General features: G+C 38.1%; 1 protein-coding gene across 12 annotated transcripts in view; it reads right to left on the minus strand.

Annotated features, from left to right (window-relative positions):
- Positions 1 to 687: 687 nt before the first annotated feature.
- RBMS3 (RNA binding motif single stranded interacting protein 3) overlaps positions 688 to 21,697 on the minus strand; it is a 717,162-nt gene continuing 696,152 nt past the window's right edge. For 6 of the 12 annotated variants that reach the window (XM_059162401.1, XM_059162402.1, XM_059162403.1 and 3 more), the window contains 3 exons: positions 17,896 to 17,976; positions 14,840 to 14,967; positions 688 to 7,298 (listed from right to left, as the gene is read on the minus strand). In XM_059162401.1, the coding sequence (XP_059018384.1) occupies positions 7,292 to 7,298; positions 14,840 to 14,967; positions 17,896 to 17,976 (216 nt within the window). In that variant the 3' untranslated portion in view covers positions 688 to 7,291. Of the gene's footprint in view, positions 7,299 to 14,835; positions 14,968 to 17,895; positions 17,977 to 21,697 lie in introns of those variants that run through there. The other 6 variants (XM_059162412.1, XM_059162406.1, XM_059162411.1 and 3 more) reach the window with 1 other exon arrangement.

Consider the following 21,697-nt stretch of genomic DNA (forward strand, 5'->3'; position numbering starts at 1 on the left):
TTGTCTTAGAGTTTACTTTCTTTGCTGTGTTTAACACGCTGTATGAATTTCATTTATCTCCTTTGCTTTCTCATCTCCTATAGTAGAATTAAATATTGACAAAAATAGCAAATATGTGTTATTTGGGTAGAGAATATTTGTGGCCCTAGAATAGGAGCTCCCAGTGGGCTTAGATGATCCTGTACCAGAGAAATAGAGTTTCTGCTGTTTGCTTACCACAGTCCTCCATAGCTTGAAAAAGGAACACTTTTGATTTTGGTTGACCTGGACTTTAATCCTTGCAGGGTCAAAGTGTCAAAGAATTTTTTTGTGTATAACTCTCTATCTCCTGGTCTTTAAAAAAGATGTATTCAGTATTGGTAGATGTTAAGTATGTTTGGAATAGGAACTGGACTATCCCTGAAGCATAAAGAGTAGGAAGCATGTGTGACATTAGGAAGACTTAAAGCCCCCCCCCCCAGCTTGCATGAATAGAATGCACCCTCCTTTCCTAGTTTTTGTTACCATGGATGGTATGGTTCTCTTTCTTCTTTTTCTTTTTCTTTCTTTTTTTTTTTTTTTTGAAGCAATCTGCAGGAAGCCAGCAGCAAGCATACCTGATTAAATAGAGACACTGCTCCCTCCCACCAGTCCCTCCCTCAACCCATCTCTGGAGCAGTGAAGGAAAACACAATGCCGCCTACTTGATTGATTTTATTTTCATTTTTTATTGAAAGCTTCATCAAAGAAAACAGAAGTTTAAACCTAACATCCACTGATCTACAGAAAGCCCAAGGAATGGGGGAAATGGTAGCTAACTTGACTGTGGTACAGATGAAAAAATTCAAAATAAAACCGGAAACACCATAGAGTTACAGAACTTTCCATGACAGGGACAGCAGTACAAAATGCTCATAAGTAAAGTTTGAATTTGAATGATGTTTCAGAAGTTCCATGAAGTCAAATATGGCCGAAAACAAGGGTTTTAAAAGAAGCTGTGTCCCTTTTTTTTTTTTTTTAAAGAAACTGGGTATTTCATAGCAAGTACAGTTTTACATTTATTTTTTGAAATTTAAGATTCCAATTATAAGCATCTTCTTTTTATATAAATGGAAACATTTATTTCCAGAATGGAGAAAACTTTTTCAAGTGTCTCTTTGAAATAGTTTTTATAGTTCCTGAAAAGTATGACATAACTCATTTTTTTCATATATGAGGAAATGACACATTTTGGGGAGGAGGACAGAGCATCTTTCTTAAGAATCTAAGACCAGAGGGTTTAAAATACAAAGCATAACACTAAAGTTACACTTTAGACACTACTTAAATTTGAAAGGATCAGAAAAAATCCACTGGAGTGTCAAGGTCATTCACCCTTATTACTGTGATGCAAAATAAAAATAATAATAATAATAAAACGATGCTTTTTTTTGGCCAAAGATTTAAGATAGGGATAAGAGTGTATATTTAACCACAAGATGTTATTATATTCTCATAACTCAATTTTGAGTTGACCTTTTCTTCTGGTTAAAATTTCAATAGTGAACCAAACCAAAACAGCTTTCTTTTGAGGGAAGCCAAATACTTCGTTACAGTTTTTTGTTTTTTGGGTTTTTTTCCCTTTGTATTTGCAAGAATACAGCCAACTCTCAATTATTTGCAGTAGATGGGAAAGGAATATTATGGATAATAAAAATCCGTGGTATAAAAAGCACTGACTGTTTTAACAATGAATTTAAACTCCTTCGCTAAATTAAGACTTAACAAAGAAAAAGACTGATTTGAATTTGATTTCCAAATGTTTCTTTTCCACCCCCAGGGTGAACTGCTAATACAAGGAAATAGAGCCCAAGACTATTAAGTTGAAAAAAGAAAACAAAACAAATCTACCAAGTAGATAGTTAGCCCTTCAAAAATTGAGAGTGATTGTATTTCTGCAAGACTCAGTCACTGGGGAAGTTACGAACGTGGAGTGAATAAAATGGAAGGTAAGTGTGATTCCGAGGCCTAGAGGTTATTCCTGCAGACTCCAAGCTTGATCTCACCTCTGCTCTAGCTTTAAAGCTTCCTGAACAGAAGAAGCATTTCTTAAAATATTATTTTCCTTTCCAGGGGAGCAGAAGTTATCCAACATTTTTTCGTATCACAAGGAGCATATGTATTGGGGTATAAAACGAAAGAGAAAAGAAACCAATCTCACCTGTCCCACATGGGAAGAGATCTTTGGGGTCACTCAGAGATCTTGTATTTAGCTTTGTACTTTCTTGAACTCAGTATAGTCCACAAAGGACAGCCAAGACCGAGAGCACTTAGATGAAGGGAACGATTTCATATTTAAGAATATTGGGTAAGAAGTGTTGAATTTGAGTTAGACTCAACTGTCTCCCAGTGCCACGGTGGATGTCATTTGTAACAAATTGATTCATTAATGAAATCCCATTATCACTCTGTCACAGGAAAGGAATAGTGTACAGAATCAATGAGCCTGTTTAAATTCCATCAGTCCCTCAGATTGGAGGGAGATGCTGTCAGTCTTGGTGAGCTCAAAAATTTGAAGGATGCCAGGCACAATAACACAAAAAAACAAAGTCTCATCCTTCACTTCCTACTGTGCACAAGATAATGTAGATCAAGGCTCTATGACATGTTTAAACTTTATTAGGAGGTGTGATTCCTCAAATGTTCTGAATGTTGTTTATACACATACATAAATATTCCCCTTCGTTTGATTTTATATCATCTAAAAGCATTTATCACTGAAACCCACTTAAAAATTTCTCTCTGCTTATCAGCTCATCTGCAGTGGTTCGCACACGCAAATTAAGAATGAGACTGAATTGTCAAATGTATTTTTAGTTTCCTACTAACATTATAATCTGTCTAGACAGTCCATTGAAACTTCGGAATCATGAAGAAGACCGCAAAAGTGCTATTCAAATCAAATCTCACTCTTCATTAATGGGGACTTTAGGTCCCCGTAAAAGATACATAGAATTCCCAAATATTCAAATAATTTTTTTTTAGGAAAAAAAAAAGCTACTCTATTTTTTGTCACACATGAATTGAAATGATTTCCGCACAGTTTTGCAAGGGGTTGATGTATTCTGCAGGGACAGTGACCTTGCTGCTCCATCCAGCCTTTTTCTGCTCTCAGCCTTCCATCTCTAATATGAGTGCTTTTAATACCATGTAGTTTTTCACTAGAATAGGTGGAAGTGAGTCTTACATGCTGTCAAATGTGGCAGGTCTGTTAAAGTCACAGGAAGAATTGATTCAAGTGAAGCATGGAGACAACATCTGAATGATTGAAATTTACCAAGAAAACAGCCAAACTGAAGACAGGTACAGGATTTTTTGTTTTTGTTATTTTTAAGAATATTATGTCACCTGCAACTATCAAAGCGTGCCCGTCTTCAAGAACAAACAGTCACTGGCACCTGCTAGCATTGTCTTTAGTTTAACTAGGGTCCAAGATAACTTCAGAACACATGGCCAAGCATTGAGTAAACTATGCATAACTTGTCTCCCTGACAAAACCTTATTGTTGTTACAAGAAAACCCACTCCTCCACTGACCATGTAACTAGAGTTTGAGCAAGATAACACTTATCCCACTTGGATTGTGGCTTTGGTTTGTTTCCTGATGTTTAGAAGCCCTGGCAATTAAAGTCAAAAGGAAAAAATGGAAATATCTGAATAAATGTTTGGAAATCTGATGAACCAGAATACTTACATTTAAAAATAAAAAAGTGTCCTAAATAGGATTAGAATCACCATAATATCAGTTGCCGATTAAATCAAGATTCTGATGTCTGTATATATTGAACACATATTTTGGTTTGTTTTAGTCTTCATACAATGTAATGCTGCTTACCTGTTCATGCTTTTTTTTATTCCCCCAGACTTGACTCTTAAAAACAGTCATTAGGTAAGATGACAGATGCAAATTTGAACATGTGCCATTTTTCATTTTTCCTTTTTTTTTTTTTGGTTTGAAATAAGATATATTCTAGAATGGCATGATATAAAAAAATTCAAACACAAAACACACATGGACACATAAAATGACAGGTAATTTCCTTGTGCCTGAAGTGGCTTAAAAAAATTGAGATCATTGAAATTTCATAGTTGAAAAAAATGTTTCTGAATGTATAAATAAAGCAGTAGTTTTGAATAGAAACAGGAAGTTACCTAGGCACATTCATCAGCCACATGGTAGCTACCTCTTAGCCTCATTGTTGATTGCGTAAATGAGACTTTCTTTGTATCACATTGGTTTTGTGTGTGTGTGTGTGTGTGTGTGTGTGTGTGTTTTACAGAAACAAAAGTAAGCATGTTGGTTTCATAGTCAAATGAATTATGCCCAGGATAATCCTTATTTATACAAAGAGTTCAGAGACTGAAAAAGAGAAACAAAAAGCACAGTTCCTATACATATTCCTTATACCCCCTGCAACTCAGGGGCCTGCTTTACAAAGATAAAACTTAAGTGCCACCCTTGAAATACATGAGAAGCTTGAAGGACAGAACAGAAGAAAGCACACATCTAGGATTCTCTTGAGAGCATGGAAAAGCATTAAGGATGGGTGTCACCAGATGGAATTTCTCTGTAGCAGCACATGCTACATTTTCTTGGATCCATTCATGCCTCTGATTTGACCGCAAAGATAGGGAGCCACTTTCTGAATTTGAGTTTCCAATTCATGGGGTTTCAAATAAAAGAACTGGGCCCGTTTCTGTTAACAGGTCACAAATAGCTGAATACTAACAATTTCAGAACAGCCAGACTCATTACTGATATTGACCTAATGGGAATGTGATTTGCCTTTTAAGGTGGTTGTTTTTTTTGTTTTTTGTTTTTTTGTAGTTTTTAAAAGCCTACCCTGTTTTCTTTAACAGTGCACTTCACGCATTTCCCTCTTCCCTCTGGACTAAGACAATTTCCCCGGACTTCGTTTGTGCAAAGACTTTCCCCTCTCTGCTTCTAATGACCCCTTCAGAAAGCAACTCTGGTGCATGGTTCAACTAACAAACTTCATCAGTCTTAATTTCAGGTAAAACTATACAGGTTGAACATGGATTCCATGAGTCAAATATGCAGAGATGTTTGTTAAGTCAATCTAATTCATTTTAGACAAAGTTTTGCATCATTCTCTCAATGCAAATATATCTCCTTTGGCTTTAAAGATTGAGCAAACCTAATACTTTTGGTTCTTATCAATATAAATCATACAATTTCTTGATTGTCAACTAGCATTTTAAAAGCTTACCTTAACTCCACTAACAGAATCCTCAATCTGATTGGTCCTATGTCTCAGAGAGTTAAATAGAAACAAAAAGGTCTATTTTTGTCCTTCTTCTGACAACACCAGGGTATGAAAATGCAATGACAGGAGGCAAGAAGAAGATAGCCCCTCCCCACTTGCAGAATCAAGGTGACTATTCATGGTAGATAAACAAAGACTGAGGTGAGAAGACAAAACCTAAAGGCATTGAATTGAAAAGGAAGACTATTGTTACAAATACAATGAGACCTTTTCAGGAGACCACTCATCACTTAACAGAATATCACTAAGCTGTTTTTTGTTTTGTTTTGTTTTGTTTTTTGACAGGTGACCTTTCAGACCAGTTCCGAGAAGGACCTTTAGTTCAAAGTTCACAGAAAGGAATTTCAACCTAAACAAGGGTCTCCACGTATCAGTGGCCATTCACACAGGTGTCACCATTCAAGAGAGCTAGTAAGGAACCAGAAAAGCTCACAGATTGAATAAAAAGCCATTTAGCTCTGTCAGTTGGTATCCAGAACTCTTCTGGCAGAAACTGCTGAACACAGCAAGTGCAAGCTTTTCTACTAGAACCAACAAATGCATGTTAACAAATAAACAAAAGCAGAAACAGGAACAAAAACAAAAACAAAACACCTTTTGTTGTGTTCTGTTTTGCAGTATATAAAACACCAGTGGAAGGTAGTTTAAACAAACAACAAAGTAAGAACTGGTCCGGCCATGTAGGTCAAATAAAATTCTTAAAAAGAAAAGAAAAGAGAAGAAATGGAAAACAACCTCTATCTTCTGGACTGCAATAGGGTGCCACTTCATCTTTGGTATAAAATAGGCCATCCATAGGCTGAATTTGATCACAACTAGGAAAGACTACAGAAATTGTCAACAATTTCTCTATCTATTGCTTTTTTTGTTTTTTTTTTTAATGTTTTTTTGCACTTTTTGACCATAAGCTCCTATCTACTTAAGTTTTTTTTTTTTAATGCTCTTAAGCTAGGTTTTGCAATGTGACAAGCAAAGCTGACTAAAAACTTTGTAAAGCTCATAAAAAAGACTGCAGATAAAAAGCACTAATGCTTTTGCTAGCGATCACGCTTTGTAAATAAAAAAAATCTGCATTCTGCCCCCCAAACACGCATTATTTCTAATGCAGTTGTTTTTAAACCAACATTAATAACTTTACCGTAAAATGTTTTAGCCTTCTAGAATGATTCAACACTTAAGACAAAGTTCATGAAAAGTCCCAGCATTTTCCCAATTCTTGCAGTTGTCATGGTTTCTTTTATCAACAAATTTTCTTCAAATGAAGAAAAACATTTTCTTTTAAACTGTACAGTTTTTTTTTTCACCCTAAAAACTCATAGTCTTAAACTTCTGTACCAGTTAAAGCCGGCACAATATTTCAATTCTTTCTTGAATTTTTTTTTTTTTTTTAACAAGACGTTGACAGCTTGCCTTGAGAGCCTTTGACGTCCTTAAAATTAAGGCAATTAAGATTCAAGATAAACCTTACCTAAATATTTCTAAGAAAAAAATAAAATAAAAAACCAACCCACTAGATTTAAACAAAAAGGGGGAAAGAAAGGTTAGCTTAATTACCGAGGAAAACAATTTGTTTCCATTTCTGCTTTGCCCACCTCTTGACATCTGATTTTCTGTTTTAAAAAAACAAAAATCTGTCTACATCTTCTGGTAAATTCTGAATTCAAATGGTCTTCCAGATAAAATGTCAGCCTTCTGTGTTTTGTTTTGTTGTTGGTTTTTGTTTGTTTCCTCTTCTGGGATATTTTTCTTTAAAAAAAAAAAAGATGGCAATAATAAACTTTCAGACCACATGAAGGAACCATTTGCACGGCACATAAAAACACTTTGTTTTCACTGGGTAAAGTAGAAAATAAAAAAAAAAAAAAAAGAAAGAAAGAAAGCAAGAAAGCATTCCATCGACGCCTGTGCAAACTGGAAGCCAACTTCCTGTTCAATGAAGTTTCTTCGTTCAAGGCAATGTTTCCAACGAACATTCTTCAGTCTTGTTTATGGTCTGTGGAAACAATTGAGTTGAGTGTTTGTTACATCAAAGCAACTGTGAAATCACCTCATGTGCTCTTTTCCAGTAAGGTCTCTTTAAAAGATACCAAGCCCTTTCAATATCTATAAAATTGTACTGGTTTTAAGTCCTGTCATTTTCAGACAAATATATATTTAAGCCAGAGAGTTTGCTCACATTAAATATCAAGGCTAACAGATCAAAAATATCTTTCAATATAAAGCAGCAAATTTGACAAATACAGGCAGACAAGCAATACTCCCTTTGTGCGCAGAACCCATTTTTCAACGTCTGGTTTATGTTGTAGGTAGCCCAGAAATTCTTTGAGTAATGTAGTCCCTTCAAAACTCCTGTGGGATACATCACGAACTCGCTCAGCAAATGTGCCCGTCCCTGTATTACCCAAGACACAGCAATGGTTGTGTGTCTTCCCGTGTTATTCACCAAGTATGTTCACAGAAGCCTTATCTGGGCCATTAAAATAGTAAGACAGTTAAGGGGCAGTGGGTTTTGTTCACTTTCTCTCATTCCCTCTTCTTCCTTATTCACCCATCTCATCAAGATTTTTAATTCTTGAGAACAAGCCCTATATTCTACAACTTTTTACTCTCCAGAAATCTGGTAGACAGTATGTACACAATAGGTGTTTAACTAGACAAAGTCCTCTTATACTTAAGCCACCACAGACTTGAATTTTGTTAAATAACTTCAGGGATGTGCTATAAAAATGATTTTTGAAACCATCTATACTATCTATGGGTCAACCTTTTTTTCGTTTTAACTTTTTTTTTTTTTTTTTTTTTTTGTCAGAGAGAGTGAGCACAGGCAGACAGAGTGGCAGGCAGAGGCAGAGGAAGAAGCAGGCTTCCTGCTGAGCAAGGAGCCCGATGTAGGACCTGATCCCAGGACGCTGGGATCATGACCTGAGCCGAAGGCAGCCGCTTAACCATCTGAGTCACCCAGGCGTCCCTATGGGTCAACTTTTTAATTTTTAAAGATTTTATTTATTTGTCAGAGAATGAGAGAAAACACACATAAGCAGGGAGAGCTGTAGGCAGAGAGAGAAGCAGGCTCCCCACTGAGCAAGGAGCTTGACCTGGGACTGGATCCCAGTACCCTGGGATCATGACCTGATCCAAGGCTGAGCTACCCAGGCACGCTATAGGTCAATTTCGGTGAAGCCCACTTATCTCAGTGCTCTGCAGGTTCCTCTGACGCCCCATCGCTTAATTAAGTAAAGAAGCCTCAGCGTTGCTGAGGTTGTACAGGGTTGATCACTGCACAAGATGCATGGCTGAGAAAGTCTGTGGAGGCTAAATTGCCACCCAAAGTCTGATCCCCAAACTGTGTCCTCTGGGTAGGGCTGCATTTGCTCTGAGCAAGTGGCTTTTATTCAAACTCACAAAATGCCCTCCAGGATGCTGCATGGTGCACAGCAGGTAGTCTGGGATGATCCAGAGAGGTTCTTTTTCCTACTTTGCAAAGAGCACTCAAGGGAAGCAGCTAGGTATCTCGAAGCCTGATGAACTTGTTCTTAGAATCATGTAAGAAAAGCACCTAGCTGATAGTCGATATTTCCATTTTAACCAACAGTTTAAGTTTCTAAGAATACATATTTTGTGAGTTTTATGTGAAAAAGTGAGGCTTCTTTTAAGAAGAAATGCAATTAAAAATTCCGTACTATCAGCAACAATTAGGGAAACTCTATTAGCAGCAGTCATGGGAGCCAGAGTATATATTTGATCTCTATTCCTTTGCAAAGTGCAAACTTAACTCCATTTATTTCTAAACAAATCTACCTTGTTGTGGTAACAAAACCTCCCTTTGTTGGGTTTTGTGTTTTTTGTTTTCTGGTCTGTTCTTTCCTTGCACTCCCATCTTCCACCTGACTGCTATTCATTTAGCAGAAATGCCTATTACAAGGTGACTCTCTGGAACAGCTACTCCCTGAATGGCTCTTAGTCAATGGGCTACCCTAACATTGAACACCCACACTGCTCAGGTATGTCACGCGCACTGGTCTTGAAGATCCATACTTATGAGCGTGGTTACAGCTACTTTCAAGCTGTAACCTTACCAAATGTTCCCAGTGGCCCTCTCCCATCAAGTGGTCTCCTTGCTACATGCCAGCAGATGGGGAGCAATGAATGGTTGTCCTTTGCATTTTCTTGGTTGCTAGCTGCAGTTGGAAGGGGCAAGGCGTTGGTACTTAGTAGAACTGAATTCAGTCCTATCCACCTTCTCAGTCCTAGACGAGGTGTGAAAGTGCACTTTTACGTAAGGTTTATGTATTGTGTTGAAACTTCTCATCCTCCCAGCCCCCAAAGAAAGCAGAGTGAATAGATTAGGGAGTAGCAAACCACAGGCTTAGAATTTTAGACTTTTAGAGATGGAAAGACGTCTTTGAGATCATCTAAGGATGCAGTGTCCCCCAGTTGGGGGGAAACCGCACATTACACTCCCAATCTTGCACTACCCACAGGTAAACTAAACATACAGGTATGGCACCAACCAAGAAGGGTATCAGTACAAAATCAAACGTGTTTAAAGAATGAATTTTTTTAATTAGTATCAAGATAATCATCCTGTTGACAGTGAACATTTTGTTACATTCTTTAGTAACTTAATATGTACGAAAAAACTCTCAGAATTCCTAAGTAGGAAGTCCAGTCTACAGGCTAATCTTTCAGGAAGTGAAATGTTTGATTTATCTGGCCCTCTAGGCGGTCCGTCCATTAGCATTTTAATAGCTTTGAAGAGAACTGCAATTAAGAAAGCTGTTCACTTAGGTTAGAGGGTGTTTGCTCACACGCCCTGGGACCCACCCCCCATTCCCACCCCAACTCCGGGGGAATGGTGGTAAATCCCCTCTCAGCACTAAACCCTAATTTACACTCTTGGGAGAACACTGATCTAGCTCTTGCTCTAAAGAAGAGGAAAAGGAGGCTCCAGAGGAGTTAGTGACAACTAGTAGGTGGCAATTAGAATTTAACTGTGCTTGAAGACTCATATTTTTCAAGCCCTGGTCATTTTTAAGATTTTAAGGATTTCTTAAATAGCACACACACACACAAAAAAAACCCCTGCTAACTGGGACAGAAACTGGAATTTCCACAGAACTTCCAAAACAAACCACAGGTATCACATCTGCCTTTGCAGATAAGAGCCCCTAAAGTCCCTTTTGCATGAGTAGCCTCTTTTAACAAGAAAGAAGAAGAAGAAGAAGAAAAAAAGCATGAATACAAAATGTGAAGAACTGTTTTTTAGTTTGGAAAGTGGAATTTGGAATAGTAAAATATCTGCTGCAAGAGATCCCAAATATAACCTTTCTATTCATATATGCACATCATTTCTACTTCTCAATCTTCAATCCCACAACCTTCTGTCTGGATGTCTGTAATTTTCTTCAAAATATCTTTAGTATAGACATTATAGTACTATATCTATGTGTGATGGGTTAAGCTACTTTTCCCAGGCACTCAGCTACCCTCATCCAAATTTCACACTCCACAGGGGGTCAGTTACCATTTAATGAGAAAGGCCAGAGGTTTGCACAAGTACTTTAGTATCTCAATTAGCATAATGAGCGTCAGAAATGGGTGGCCTAAAGAAAGTAGCGGCATGTTAATTAGCACAATGATGCTGGAAATTAGCTGCCATTTGTGAAATCTGGAGTATTCAAGATCACTTGGATAGGCTAAAATATTTTAGAGATCCTCTCCAGTGTAGGTGAAAGCTACAGTTAGAACCTACGGACAATCGTAGCCTTTAACTTTAGGGATACTGCTTCTAGCTTGATCTCAAGACAGTTTATTAATTTATTTGCCCATTTGGTCTCAAATTATTAATTTATTTGTGCCTGCTTTCTTATGAATGCTTCCCTGAAAATGGCTCTGTGGCAACTCTTGCATTCCCTCAAACTTTTTCCAGGCACAGTTATATAAGAAAAAGAGCCCAGGTGTCTACATAACCCACAGGCTTAGCTCAATCCCCAGTGTCTTCTTAAAGGGTTCCACAGAATTTCATGCTTTACCATGACACAGATCAGCTTCTCTTGGCTGAGATGGATAAAACCTTGGATAGACACACATTCATTTCTTCTTTTTAGAAAATTTCAGAATAGATTGTTACCTATCCATTTATTTGACCTAGAATATTATTTTTGTTTTCATTCACTATGTTATTGTTGTCGTTTCAAATCAAAAAAGCTCCCGGCACTTAGGTAGCATGTCAGAGAGAGGAAGTTGGAGAATATGAACAGGACATGTTAACAAGTTTCTCCAGGTTTAAAGATACGCACATGAGGCCATGCAAGGGGTAGTCACAGGGCACAGGTTTGAAATGCCCCATGTTCCTGTATGCTTTCATCTCTGGCATGTCACCATGAACTTGCCCTGTCGAACACGCTGTAACATACATTTCTGCATAATTAAGTGCAAAGGAAAATTCCTCCAAATGAGGAAACCCTTCATCATAATGCATACTGCTGTGAAGATATGTGTGGAGGGCTTCTTTCTCTGATACCTATCCTCTGTGGAAAGGCCCACTTTATCAGCCATAGGAACCTGTAGTTCAAGGCACGTAACCATGTGACCATGGTGGGGAGTTAGTTTTAAAGTGTTTTAGCACTTAAAGCTTTCTGTGGTCAGACTCAGACTCCTTGGACAGTTCAAGGAAAAAAGCTTCTTTGAATTGACTTATTATAAGGATAATTAAATCCCTTATCTTTCTCTGCAGATCAGGGCCTCCTTGGTTTTCATCTTATCTGCCCCCGGTTAGTAGCATCTCCAGGAGCTTGTTCAGAATTGTAATGCCCAGTTTCCACTTTCCTCTTCCTTTAGTCTACCCCTCCCCCACCTCTGCCGTCCCCTCTCCCTCGACCCTATCACCCTTGCCACCATCTTACTTCAGACCTTTGTTCCCCTCTTGTCTGAATCCTTGGGATGCTGGACTGTTCCCATTGCTTCCAAATCCATTGTTTACCTCAGCTGGGGGAGCATTTGTAGAACAAAGGAAATGCTGTCCAAACACCTCGGTATGACAGCTGATATTACAATGTGGCTCCAATCTGTTTTTTTACACTGCTCTACTATTCTGAATCCCCTTCTCTGAAAATCACGCTGAGCTTTCTCTGATTTCGGCCAACCTGTTACTCCGCCTAGAACGCTCCTTGACTATGTGTAAGACTCAGTTCCAGTTGCCACAAATTCCACCAACGCTGACCCATTTGAGAAAAATAAAATGCATTCTCCTATTACAACAGTATTCTTTAAAAGAGCCCTGTTCGTTTTCTTCCTTGCAGTAGACATATCATGTCTATGTGTATGTCTAAATCCTGTACTAGATTATAAACTCTGGAGGGCAGGGATCCTGTCTCCCAGTATAGAAACTGGCCTGATGCTGGAAACTCCAAGTGTGGAATGTTGGCATTCCTTCCCTTAAAGCCTTCCAGAGCTTTTGTGACTCTTTTCAAGTAAAACTGAGAATGATTCCTGTAGACAAAGCCAAATATCCAAGGACCAAAAGCTTTATAAAAACTGCCTGTTTGACTGTCTCCTACACCCCTCCCAACTCTTTCCCCTTCACCACACTCTAGCCACAGGTCCCTATTCTAGACCTTTGGACCTCCTGTTTTTTTCTGCCTAGAATGTTTTTTCTCCAAATCTCTCCAAGATTAGCTTGTAATTATCTTTCAGATCCAGACCTCTGTGAGAGGCCTTGCCTGATACTAAATCTTAGGTATTTATCCTGTCACTTTCTACCACAAGAATCTTTTTTAAATATTGGCTTGGCTTTACAATTCTGTGGGGTTTTATTATTTTTTATTATTTATTTATTTATGTATTTATTTTATTTATTTGTTTGCTGATTGGTCCACTGCCTATGAGTCTACTCCCAGCGGGAAGTAAGCTCCAAGAGAGTAGGAAAGGCACCTGCCTCCTTCATTGTTCTTTTCCTGGCCTCTGGAATTCTGCGGGCCACAGAGTATGGCTTTATCAATAACTGCTGACTGGGGAGGATGAAAGCATCTCCTTTATTTATCCAGGCATCGTTGAACTGTTAGCAAGAAGGGTGCAGATCACTTGTTTCCTCATTATGCTCTGAAACCGTGAAAGCCGGCGTCGCCTACTCACCAAGTGTCTCTGGCCAATATAGTAGCTTTCATTTCCCACCAGTGTCTCTCACCATGCTTCCCCACAGCCAGTGTCTGCTCCCTTCTCACACGTGACCCTCTGAACGGACTGAAAAAATTCCAGTATGCCGGGAACACAGAGACTACCGTATTGTTCGGTATGTGCAAAAGGCGATAGGTGATAGGCGTAGGCGATAGGTGAATTGAAAATACAAACTAGAAACAAAACAATCCCCCAAAATGCTTGACTCTTATGGATATTTCCCGAAAGTGGTTATGTGAAAGTAATAATAATAGTAATAAAGGTTAAGTCACGTGGTCAGCACATTTAATTTGGAAGACTACCTTTAGAAGCTAAACTACTTATAGGAGACTCCATTACTCTGATTAATCTTTCCACAAACAAGTTTCTCAATATGTATCGAAGTTAAATAGGAATGATCAAGAAATGGGAGCAGCACTCTGCAGACGGGAGGATCTCTCGGGAATTCTCCAGTCACTGGGGCTTTGACTGCTACCTACAGATTAGAATACTTTGCACAAGACATTTGTATATAGATTGAATTTTTGTTAATTACTTTGGTTTCAAAACCTCCCAAATTTTAGTCTACATAATTACTCAACACAAAGCCAACTGTGCTTTATAAGTGACTTAAAGATTTGCAAGAGTAATTCTGATACATGATTATTGCTTTGTCATTTAATTCCTAAATAAGACTCCACATTGATTTAGATTTCACAGTACCCTTTTTCATGAACTACTTTACTGGATGTTCAAGGCAGCCCTGCAAAGGGAGTGTTACTGTCTTCATTTAAGAATGCATGCAGGCTCACTATCCATTTCAAGTGGGAATATTAGAGAATTTTTCCCAAAAATTTGTATGGAGGATTTTTTCTTTCTTTTTTTAAATGCCCCTTTCTGTATTTAAGGCTTCTGTGAACTCCTATATAAACTCTGGGCTTGACCATGTGATTCGCTTTGGCCTAGGAGGCAGTAGTAAATGCGTCCAAACGGATTGAGAAGTTCTTCATTTGCGCTTCCTCTCTTGCTGCTCTCTGAATTCTGGGACTTCCAGGTGAATAAGCTGATGGAGGATCAGAAACACATAATCCAATTGCTTCCATCATATTCAACCAACAGACGACCGACACCCAGAAGGAGAGCTATGAAAATGACCATCAGCTGTCCCCAGATGCTTGAGCAATTCTAGCCAAGACCAGAAGGTCAGTTCCATCTGAGGTCAGCTCAATTTGCTGATCCACATAATCATCAACAAAAATAAACGCTTGTCACTAAGTTTGAGATGGTCCATACTGCAGCAAAAGCTAACAGCTACACATGAAAGAATGATGGTGAGATGGTCGATCTTAAGGAGAAGAGCTCAGCGTAGCCCGAACTTACTTAGACTGTTGGTAAGAATATGCAGGTGCATGTTCACTGGATGTGTCCACTGCTATCTGTTGCTGCTGACCACTGGTGTCCTGGGATGAAGGTGCCACTGTCTGGGGAGAGGTATCAGCAACAACACCCTAAGGAGGCAAATAAGAACACAGAAGCCTTACTGGCTTTAGCAAAGGGTCTTCTTCCAGATAGATGACAGGGAATACCTCTGTTCTGTTTGGCTTGAGTAGAGTTGCACTCAGTCAAATGAAGCTATAGGAAGTACCCAAGGGAAAACCACAGAGCGCATTTGGATAAAGGCTGAGGAATTCCCTTTAGTGTGTCACCAAGAGGACTTGCTCGCAGAAACCTCTACCACAGTTGAATGGTCAGAAAATCATTTTCACCAAACTTAGAACTCCTAAACCATGGTTGCATATAGCCACACTAAATAATAATTTATTAATCAAAAGCTCATGCAGGATTCCTATAAAAACTTGTATATTCAAACATTTCCCTGGGGTAGTGTACCATGTCATGTCTCTGACATGGCAAAACAATGGCTCTGACCTAAATAGGAAAGGAAAGGAAAGGAGAAACAAAGCAAGACAAGGCAAAACAAGACAAGGCAAGACAAGAATACATAAAAGCTTGGAATTCGTTTAAAAGAATACTGTTAGGTAGGTTTCCATTCAGCAATTTGCTTTGTCTTGTTTCTAAAAAATGAACTAGAATTCATTTCGAGGTTTCAGAAAACAAACATCCTTAATCCCGATTTGCTACTTCCCGCACCCTCTCGTTTCTCACAGATGCCAACAAGGATGCCAACAAGGAGTTGATCATCATTAGGGAGAGATGCTTGCTTTGAGAAAGGCACACATGGTTTCATATGGCAGGTGGGAGGCTTAGAGAGGGCATCTCTCTAAATACATTCTCTTGATTTTATTCATAGTCTTGGACACCTTCAGTGATGTCAGCTTTCAAACCTTCTTGGTCAACTCTCTGTCCCTAACTAAACGTTCCTTAAATTGTTCCTTAGAATCCAAAAATTCTCTTTTTCCCCCTAATATACAATTGGTATTGTGCATTTTTCTGAATGTCCCACCAGCACTTATTTGTGTAGATATTGGTAAGTTTTCAATGAGTGTTTTATAGGAAAAATATATTGGTGCTTTTTCTATAATTCAAAGCAATTTATCAAAGTGTACCTCCATTTTTCTTCTTCTCCTTTTCTTTCTTTCTTTATTTCTTTTTTCTTTTCTTTCTTCTTCTTTTTTTTTTTTTTATTATGCCCAGCGTGGGACTAGAACTCATGACTCTGAGATCAAGAGTTGCATGTTCCACCTACTGAGCCAGCCAGGTGCCCTGACTTGAAAGATTTCTTTTTAACTATAGACATCTTTTTAAACTATATTTAGACTGTTTCTAATAAGTCACATTGTTAAATGTGTCTCATTATTTTATAGTCATTAGAACACTCAAATTCTGTAGATAAGCACATCCATATGTCAGTGTAGACAAAGAAAAATGCAAATATGTTGTAGAGATCTATGCTTAACATGCCTAGAATGTCTAGATTCTGATGATCTAGATGATTTTTGATGGTCAAATACATCATCAAACAACAAACAAAACCAAAGAAAGCCCACATGTATTTTAATCAGGTAGTCTTAAAATTCTGAAAAGCCAATTAAAACTTGATCAGTACTGACTCATTCTTTGGGGCCCACAGGCCCAGAGCACATAAAAGATTTAAAACTGGACCTCTTTGGTTTCCTAAATTACATGATGATGTCCTCTTAAACTTCTGTGTTTCCCAAACCTTGGTACTGGCCAACATTTGGCATACACCAAAACAAACATTGTGTAAGATCGAATTTATTCTGTGAAGATTTCCCCAATCTCTATAGTTGTAGAGACTGAGCAAGTCATGGTAGACCTCCCTGTGGAGTGATGACAGCACTCAAGTTGCTGGCCAACTCATGGAGTAGGAATAGCATGGCCTACAGAGGCATCCCTGCTGATGGGAAGAAATGCACTGTGATCATAACAGCAAATGTCATCAGGAGAAGGGGAAGTGTGGGAAGAGACCATAATGACTAGGACTACACAGAAATACACATGTCTAAGTGTTTCACCACTATCTACATAGCTCTATGCTCCTTTCTTTCCTATGTAGCTTGCTGGCTCTGTCCGGTAAAATAATTTTTACTGGAGATGGATTCAGCCCAATAAAAAGAGAGAAGGAAAGGGACAAAGCTTCCATTAAAGATAAGATGATTTCATCATTGAGGTAACCACAGCAAAGAGGGTGCAACTTTTTTTTTTTTTTTAAATTTATAGGAAGCCACAAACTTGCCAAGTTTCATTCACTAAAGCAGTGGTTATTAATCCTTGATACATATTAAAATCACCTAGGTTTTTTTGTTTGTTTTGTTTGTTTCTTTTTCACCTGAGATGTTTTAAAAATCCTGATGTCCGGTCAATACCCCAGACAAATAAATCGGAATCTGGGGAGAGGACCCAGGCATAAATGTTTTTTAAAGCTCTCTAAATAATTGCAGAAAATAATATACAGAGATGTTTGAGAACCAGTGCACTAATGTGAAGATAGATTCCCAAGGTATCTTGTTAAAATGCAAATTGTGATTCAGTAGGTCTGGGTAGTGTCTCAGACTTTGCATTTCTAACAAGCTTCCCACTGATGCTGATGATGACCCTGGTCCAGGGAAACTCTTTAGTAACAAGGCACTAGCAAACTCATTCAAATAGTTGCAAACTCTTTTTTCTGCCCTACTTATGAGTTATTTGTAGTTAACATTTGATGGGGTAGTGATTTGGTCTCCGATCTTTATAAAAACAATACTCTCCTCTTACCTTTATAGCATATTGATTTATTTCATGTGCAATGCACAACATAGGCATGTTGGTGTACTTTCATACAGTGAACTTGAAACGTCAAATTTTAGAGCAACCCCAAGACCACAAATAAGGATAGTCTGGTTATGGGGGACCACGGTGCATGAGGCTGAGATCTGTCATCCCTACCTCTTTCTATAAGACAGAGACCGACTTACTTCAATAGAAACAGCTGTCGGAGGCACAGGCGTGTACTGGGGAATGTAGGTCCCTTGCATAGGAGCGGCAGCAGTCATATACTAGAGAGAATCAAAGAAAAATGCAGGTGAACTTGAGATTGCAACTGGCGAGAAAAGTAGATATCATATGAAACTGTTTTAGATGTGTAGCCCACAGCCAGTGCATTATCACTCTTCATTTTGATCAACGACGAGGCAGTTCCTATTCAGTAGAGAATGACTTGTGCTTACTGATTCAGCATGAACAGCAGCCCACCTCCATGGTATCCCCCTTCCCTCGCTTTGTCTTTGTAACCATTCTATCTTAGTTCCCAACATGGCAGTTTCACGTCTGAAACATACATTCTATAAGGACAGGGATGATATGTTTTTTTTTTTTTTTAATTCTCATTTTATTGCTAGCACGTATCACATAGTAGGCTCTCAATGAATCATTTGTTGAATGAATGAATCATCAGATTGTTAGCATTCATTTTTTTTTCTAACTTAAAAGAGAAATAGAGGAATAATGCAAGAGATATGCATATAGCAATATTCAGAATTGGCACATGTTCTCATTTTGTCATTTTCCTATTACTTTTTTAAGTGCAAAAGAAATAGTATTACAGATAATAACAATAATGACAAAGTCTCCTTTGAGTCCTCCCCCCTTCCATATTCACGTCACTGGCAGTATTTTCTTTTCAACTCCTTTAGTTCTCCAAATGTTCTTCATCTGGATGGACAATGAAACAGTCAAACCATTTTTCACTAAGTTGCAGTCTTCAGTCAACCATGTGTTGGAAATAAGCTGCATTTTTCCACTGTAGAAAGGGAGCCCCAGGAAAATTACTTGCTCACCCACAAAACCCAAATTCCATATTCCCATGTCTAATGCATATCTCCCCTGCAAATTCAACATTCTACTCTTTAAGAATAGAATTTTCTATATGGAATCAGCTGTATTCCTGAGCTTCTGAACTTGACTAACATCATGAAAACGTCAGAACCAGCATCATCGACTGAAGACAAGTTCTCTCCATTCACGAATGTTGAAGACCTGATTTTGACAGAAAACTGCAAGCCTCTGCTAATTTATTCTTCTAAATTTTCTGAGTTCAAATATAAATGCCACGCATCAATATGCAAAACCTAAATTACTATGTCTTGTGTATCTTTGTACTTTCAGTGTGCAGGTGACGTAATGGTTCTCAATTAAGGGGAATACCTGAATGGAGATGAGCTCCTCAGTTGGTGGTGGTGGTGTTCAGTATTCATGGAGAATGATAGCAATTAAACACCTTTGGGATAAATGTATCTCCATCCTAAACCAAAAACTGTCTTACTGTATCTACTTGCTAAAAATAGAGGCAGGCTTAATGAAACAACCCTAAATCAAACAAACCTAACTGTTGTCTATAATCCACATATAGGAACTAATAAGTGGGTGCCACGAATGACAACTCAGCTCACTTCCTATCTATATAAAAACAACCTTGTCACTTGGATGGAGAGCAACTATTTGAATGGCCTGGAGATGTTTACATCAGTTTATACTAAAAAATCACCAGAGATTTCTATGCCCTAGCCCCTGTGCTCTAACAGCAGTCATCAATTTTCTATTGAAATTGTCCAGACTGTCATCTCCTTAAAGGCAGAGGCCAAACTTTTCATGTCTCTGTATCTTCTAAAACACCATGCCATGCCTGATACTCAGTAAATAATTGTTCAATGGCTGAAGAGAAAGTTACAAGAAGAAAGCCTTCCATTTCCAGTTACAAATCTTGCATGCCCTTAGCTGTTAATAATTCTGAGCTCACTGCAGATATTAATTTTACCACCCCCATAGCTTGTTTGCATAACCTTTAAACATATACTCTGCCAACTCTTCTCATTATTGACCTTTTGTCTTTAAGCAGACATAGGTATTCAGTTATCTGATTACTATCAGTTTTTCCAAATAAGTACAAAACACAGAGCCATCTTTTGGGAAAGAGTATTCCACATCTAGAGCTCAACGGTAGCTGTCTGCCTTGCTAACAAAACCACACTATTTCGGGGATAATAGTCCATTGGCCATTTCAGATAAGCGGTTCTCTTATATTATACAGGTTATTAAAAATCCTTTAACTGAGCATTCTTTATAATATATTATTTTTGAATGGTAGCTTAGCTGGGAAAGGAGCTGTGTTCTAGTGCATTATGGCAAATGCAGCAGAATGTATCTTCTTTTGTGATATTGATATACAATAAAAACTGAGAAATCAAGTTTTACAGTAGCTTATTTAAAGATGATTAAACCAGACTAACTTACTTCCTTCTTCCTTTCCCTCTTTCCTTTTTTCCTTCCTTCTTTCATTCCTTCCTTCCTTTTGGTAGAATCTACTAATTTTGCTCAGAACTATATGCTAGGGGTGGGAGAGTGAGAAGATGTGGTGTTTGGGTAACGGACATTGAGGAGGGAATGTGCTGTGGTGAGCACTGGGTGTCGTGTAAGACTATGAATCACAGAGCTGTGATTCATAATAATATGTTATATGTTAATTAAAAAGAAAGAACTAGTGCTCTAAGGAACATAAGTTGGAAAATGCTTCTCTAATTGAATCTCAAAAGTCTTAGTAGATTTGTAACAAGGGAGAATATATTTTTGCCAACCATGAATTTATGTAAGCCCAGAGCTGATTCTATTGGGGCTCATGTTCTACCTTCTCGTCATGGTTTTCCAAGATTTATAATATACAAGTAAAAGAATACCTCATTGATTTGGGTATTTTCTATTCCCAAGTTAGTAATTCCAAACTTTGCAACTGGGTCTAATAAGTGAGCGTGTATCCTTTGCATGAGAATATGATACCAATGGCACTTACCTATAGGACACTACTTTGATTTGTCCCAGATCCTCTGTCTGCATTCCTCAGGAGCCATTTCTGTGAGCTATGAGTAGGGGCTGGCCTGCGTCATGCAGAGGAACACTCATTCTAGTTCACTAGTTCACCAACCTCACTGTTAGACCACCCTTGCCAAACTAGACTGCTCAGGCAGTGTAGTTAATGAAAAGCATTTTATGTGCTTCTTAGCTAAGCTTCTTCAAATAACTTTGAGTTAATTCAAAATCTCATCTGTATTTTGTCTAGTAGAACAGAATCAGTATTCTTCACAAGTCCCATGACATTCAGGGAAACTGTCAACATGGCCCAAACTGAACTGCTTCTGGCACAAATCCATACTCCTCTTTAGAACAAAGCTGTGAGCTAGGAAGGGTGGCTCACCCATTTTGCAGACTGAGATAAGATCCCATGTAATAGGAATGAACTTCAGTTCTTCTGACCCATGACTGAGGACACTTTTCGGTCTACTCCTTTATCTTTGAAATTAAGTAAATAAGGTCTTAGGACGTTCTTTTTGATTGTTCCCATCTAATATAGATGTCAAGTTGATTTGTTATTGTTGTCAATGGGCTGGAAAAACTGGAGATCCAATTAAGAAACATGGAATGATATGCCTTTGGTTAATATTTTTATTGTCATTTCATTTCGATAGATTTTCTATTTACTTTGTGCTCACAATACCTAAATTTCTTCCAGGAGGACTACCCTATATGAGTCACTTACTTTACAAAGTAACTTACTCTTCAACTATTCCTCTGAACGGAACCAAGAGAGATTTTATTGTATAAATGACATCAGCTTAGTTCAGTGTGTTGTATCTTTTAATGAAAAAAAAAACTTTTTTTTCTCCCCTGCCTTACAGAAAAGACAATAGACAGAGCTTGAGAACATTGAAAATTAAGAATAGGCTTATT

Source organism: Mustela lutreola, chromosome 2 (genome assembly GCF_030435805.1).
Source record: "Mustela lutreola isolate mMusLut2 chromosome 2, mMusLut2.pri, whole genome shotgun sequence".
Lineage (NCBI taxonomy): Eukaryota > Metazoa > Chordata > Mammalia > Carnivora > Mustelidae > Mustela > Mustela lutreola.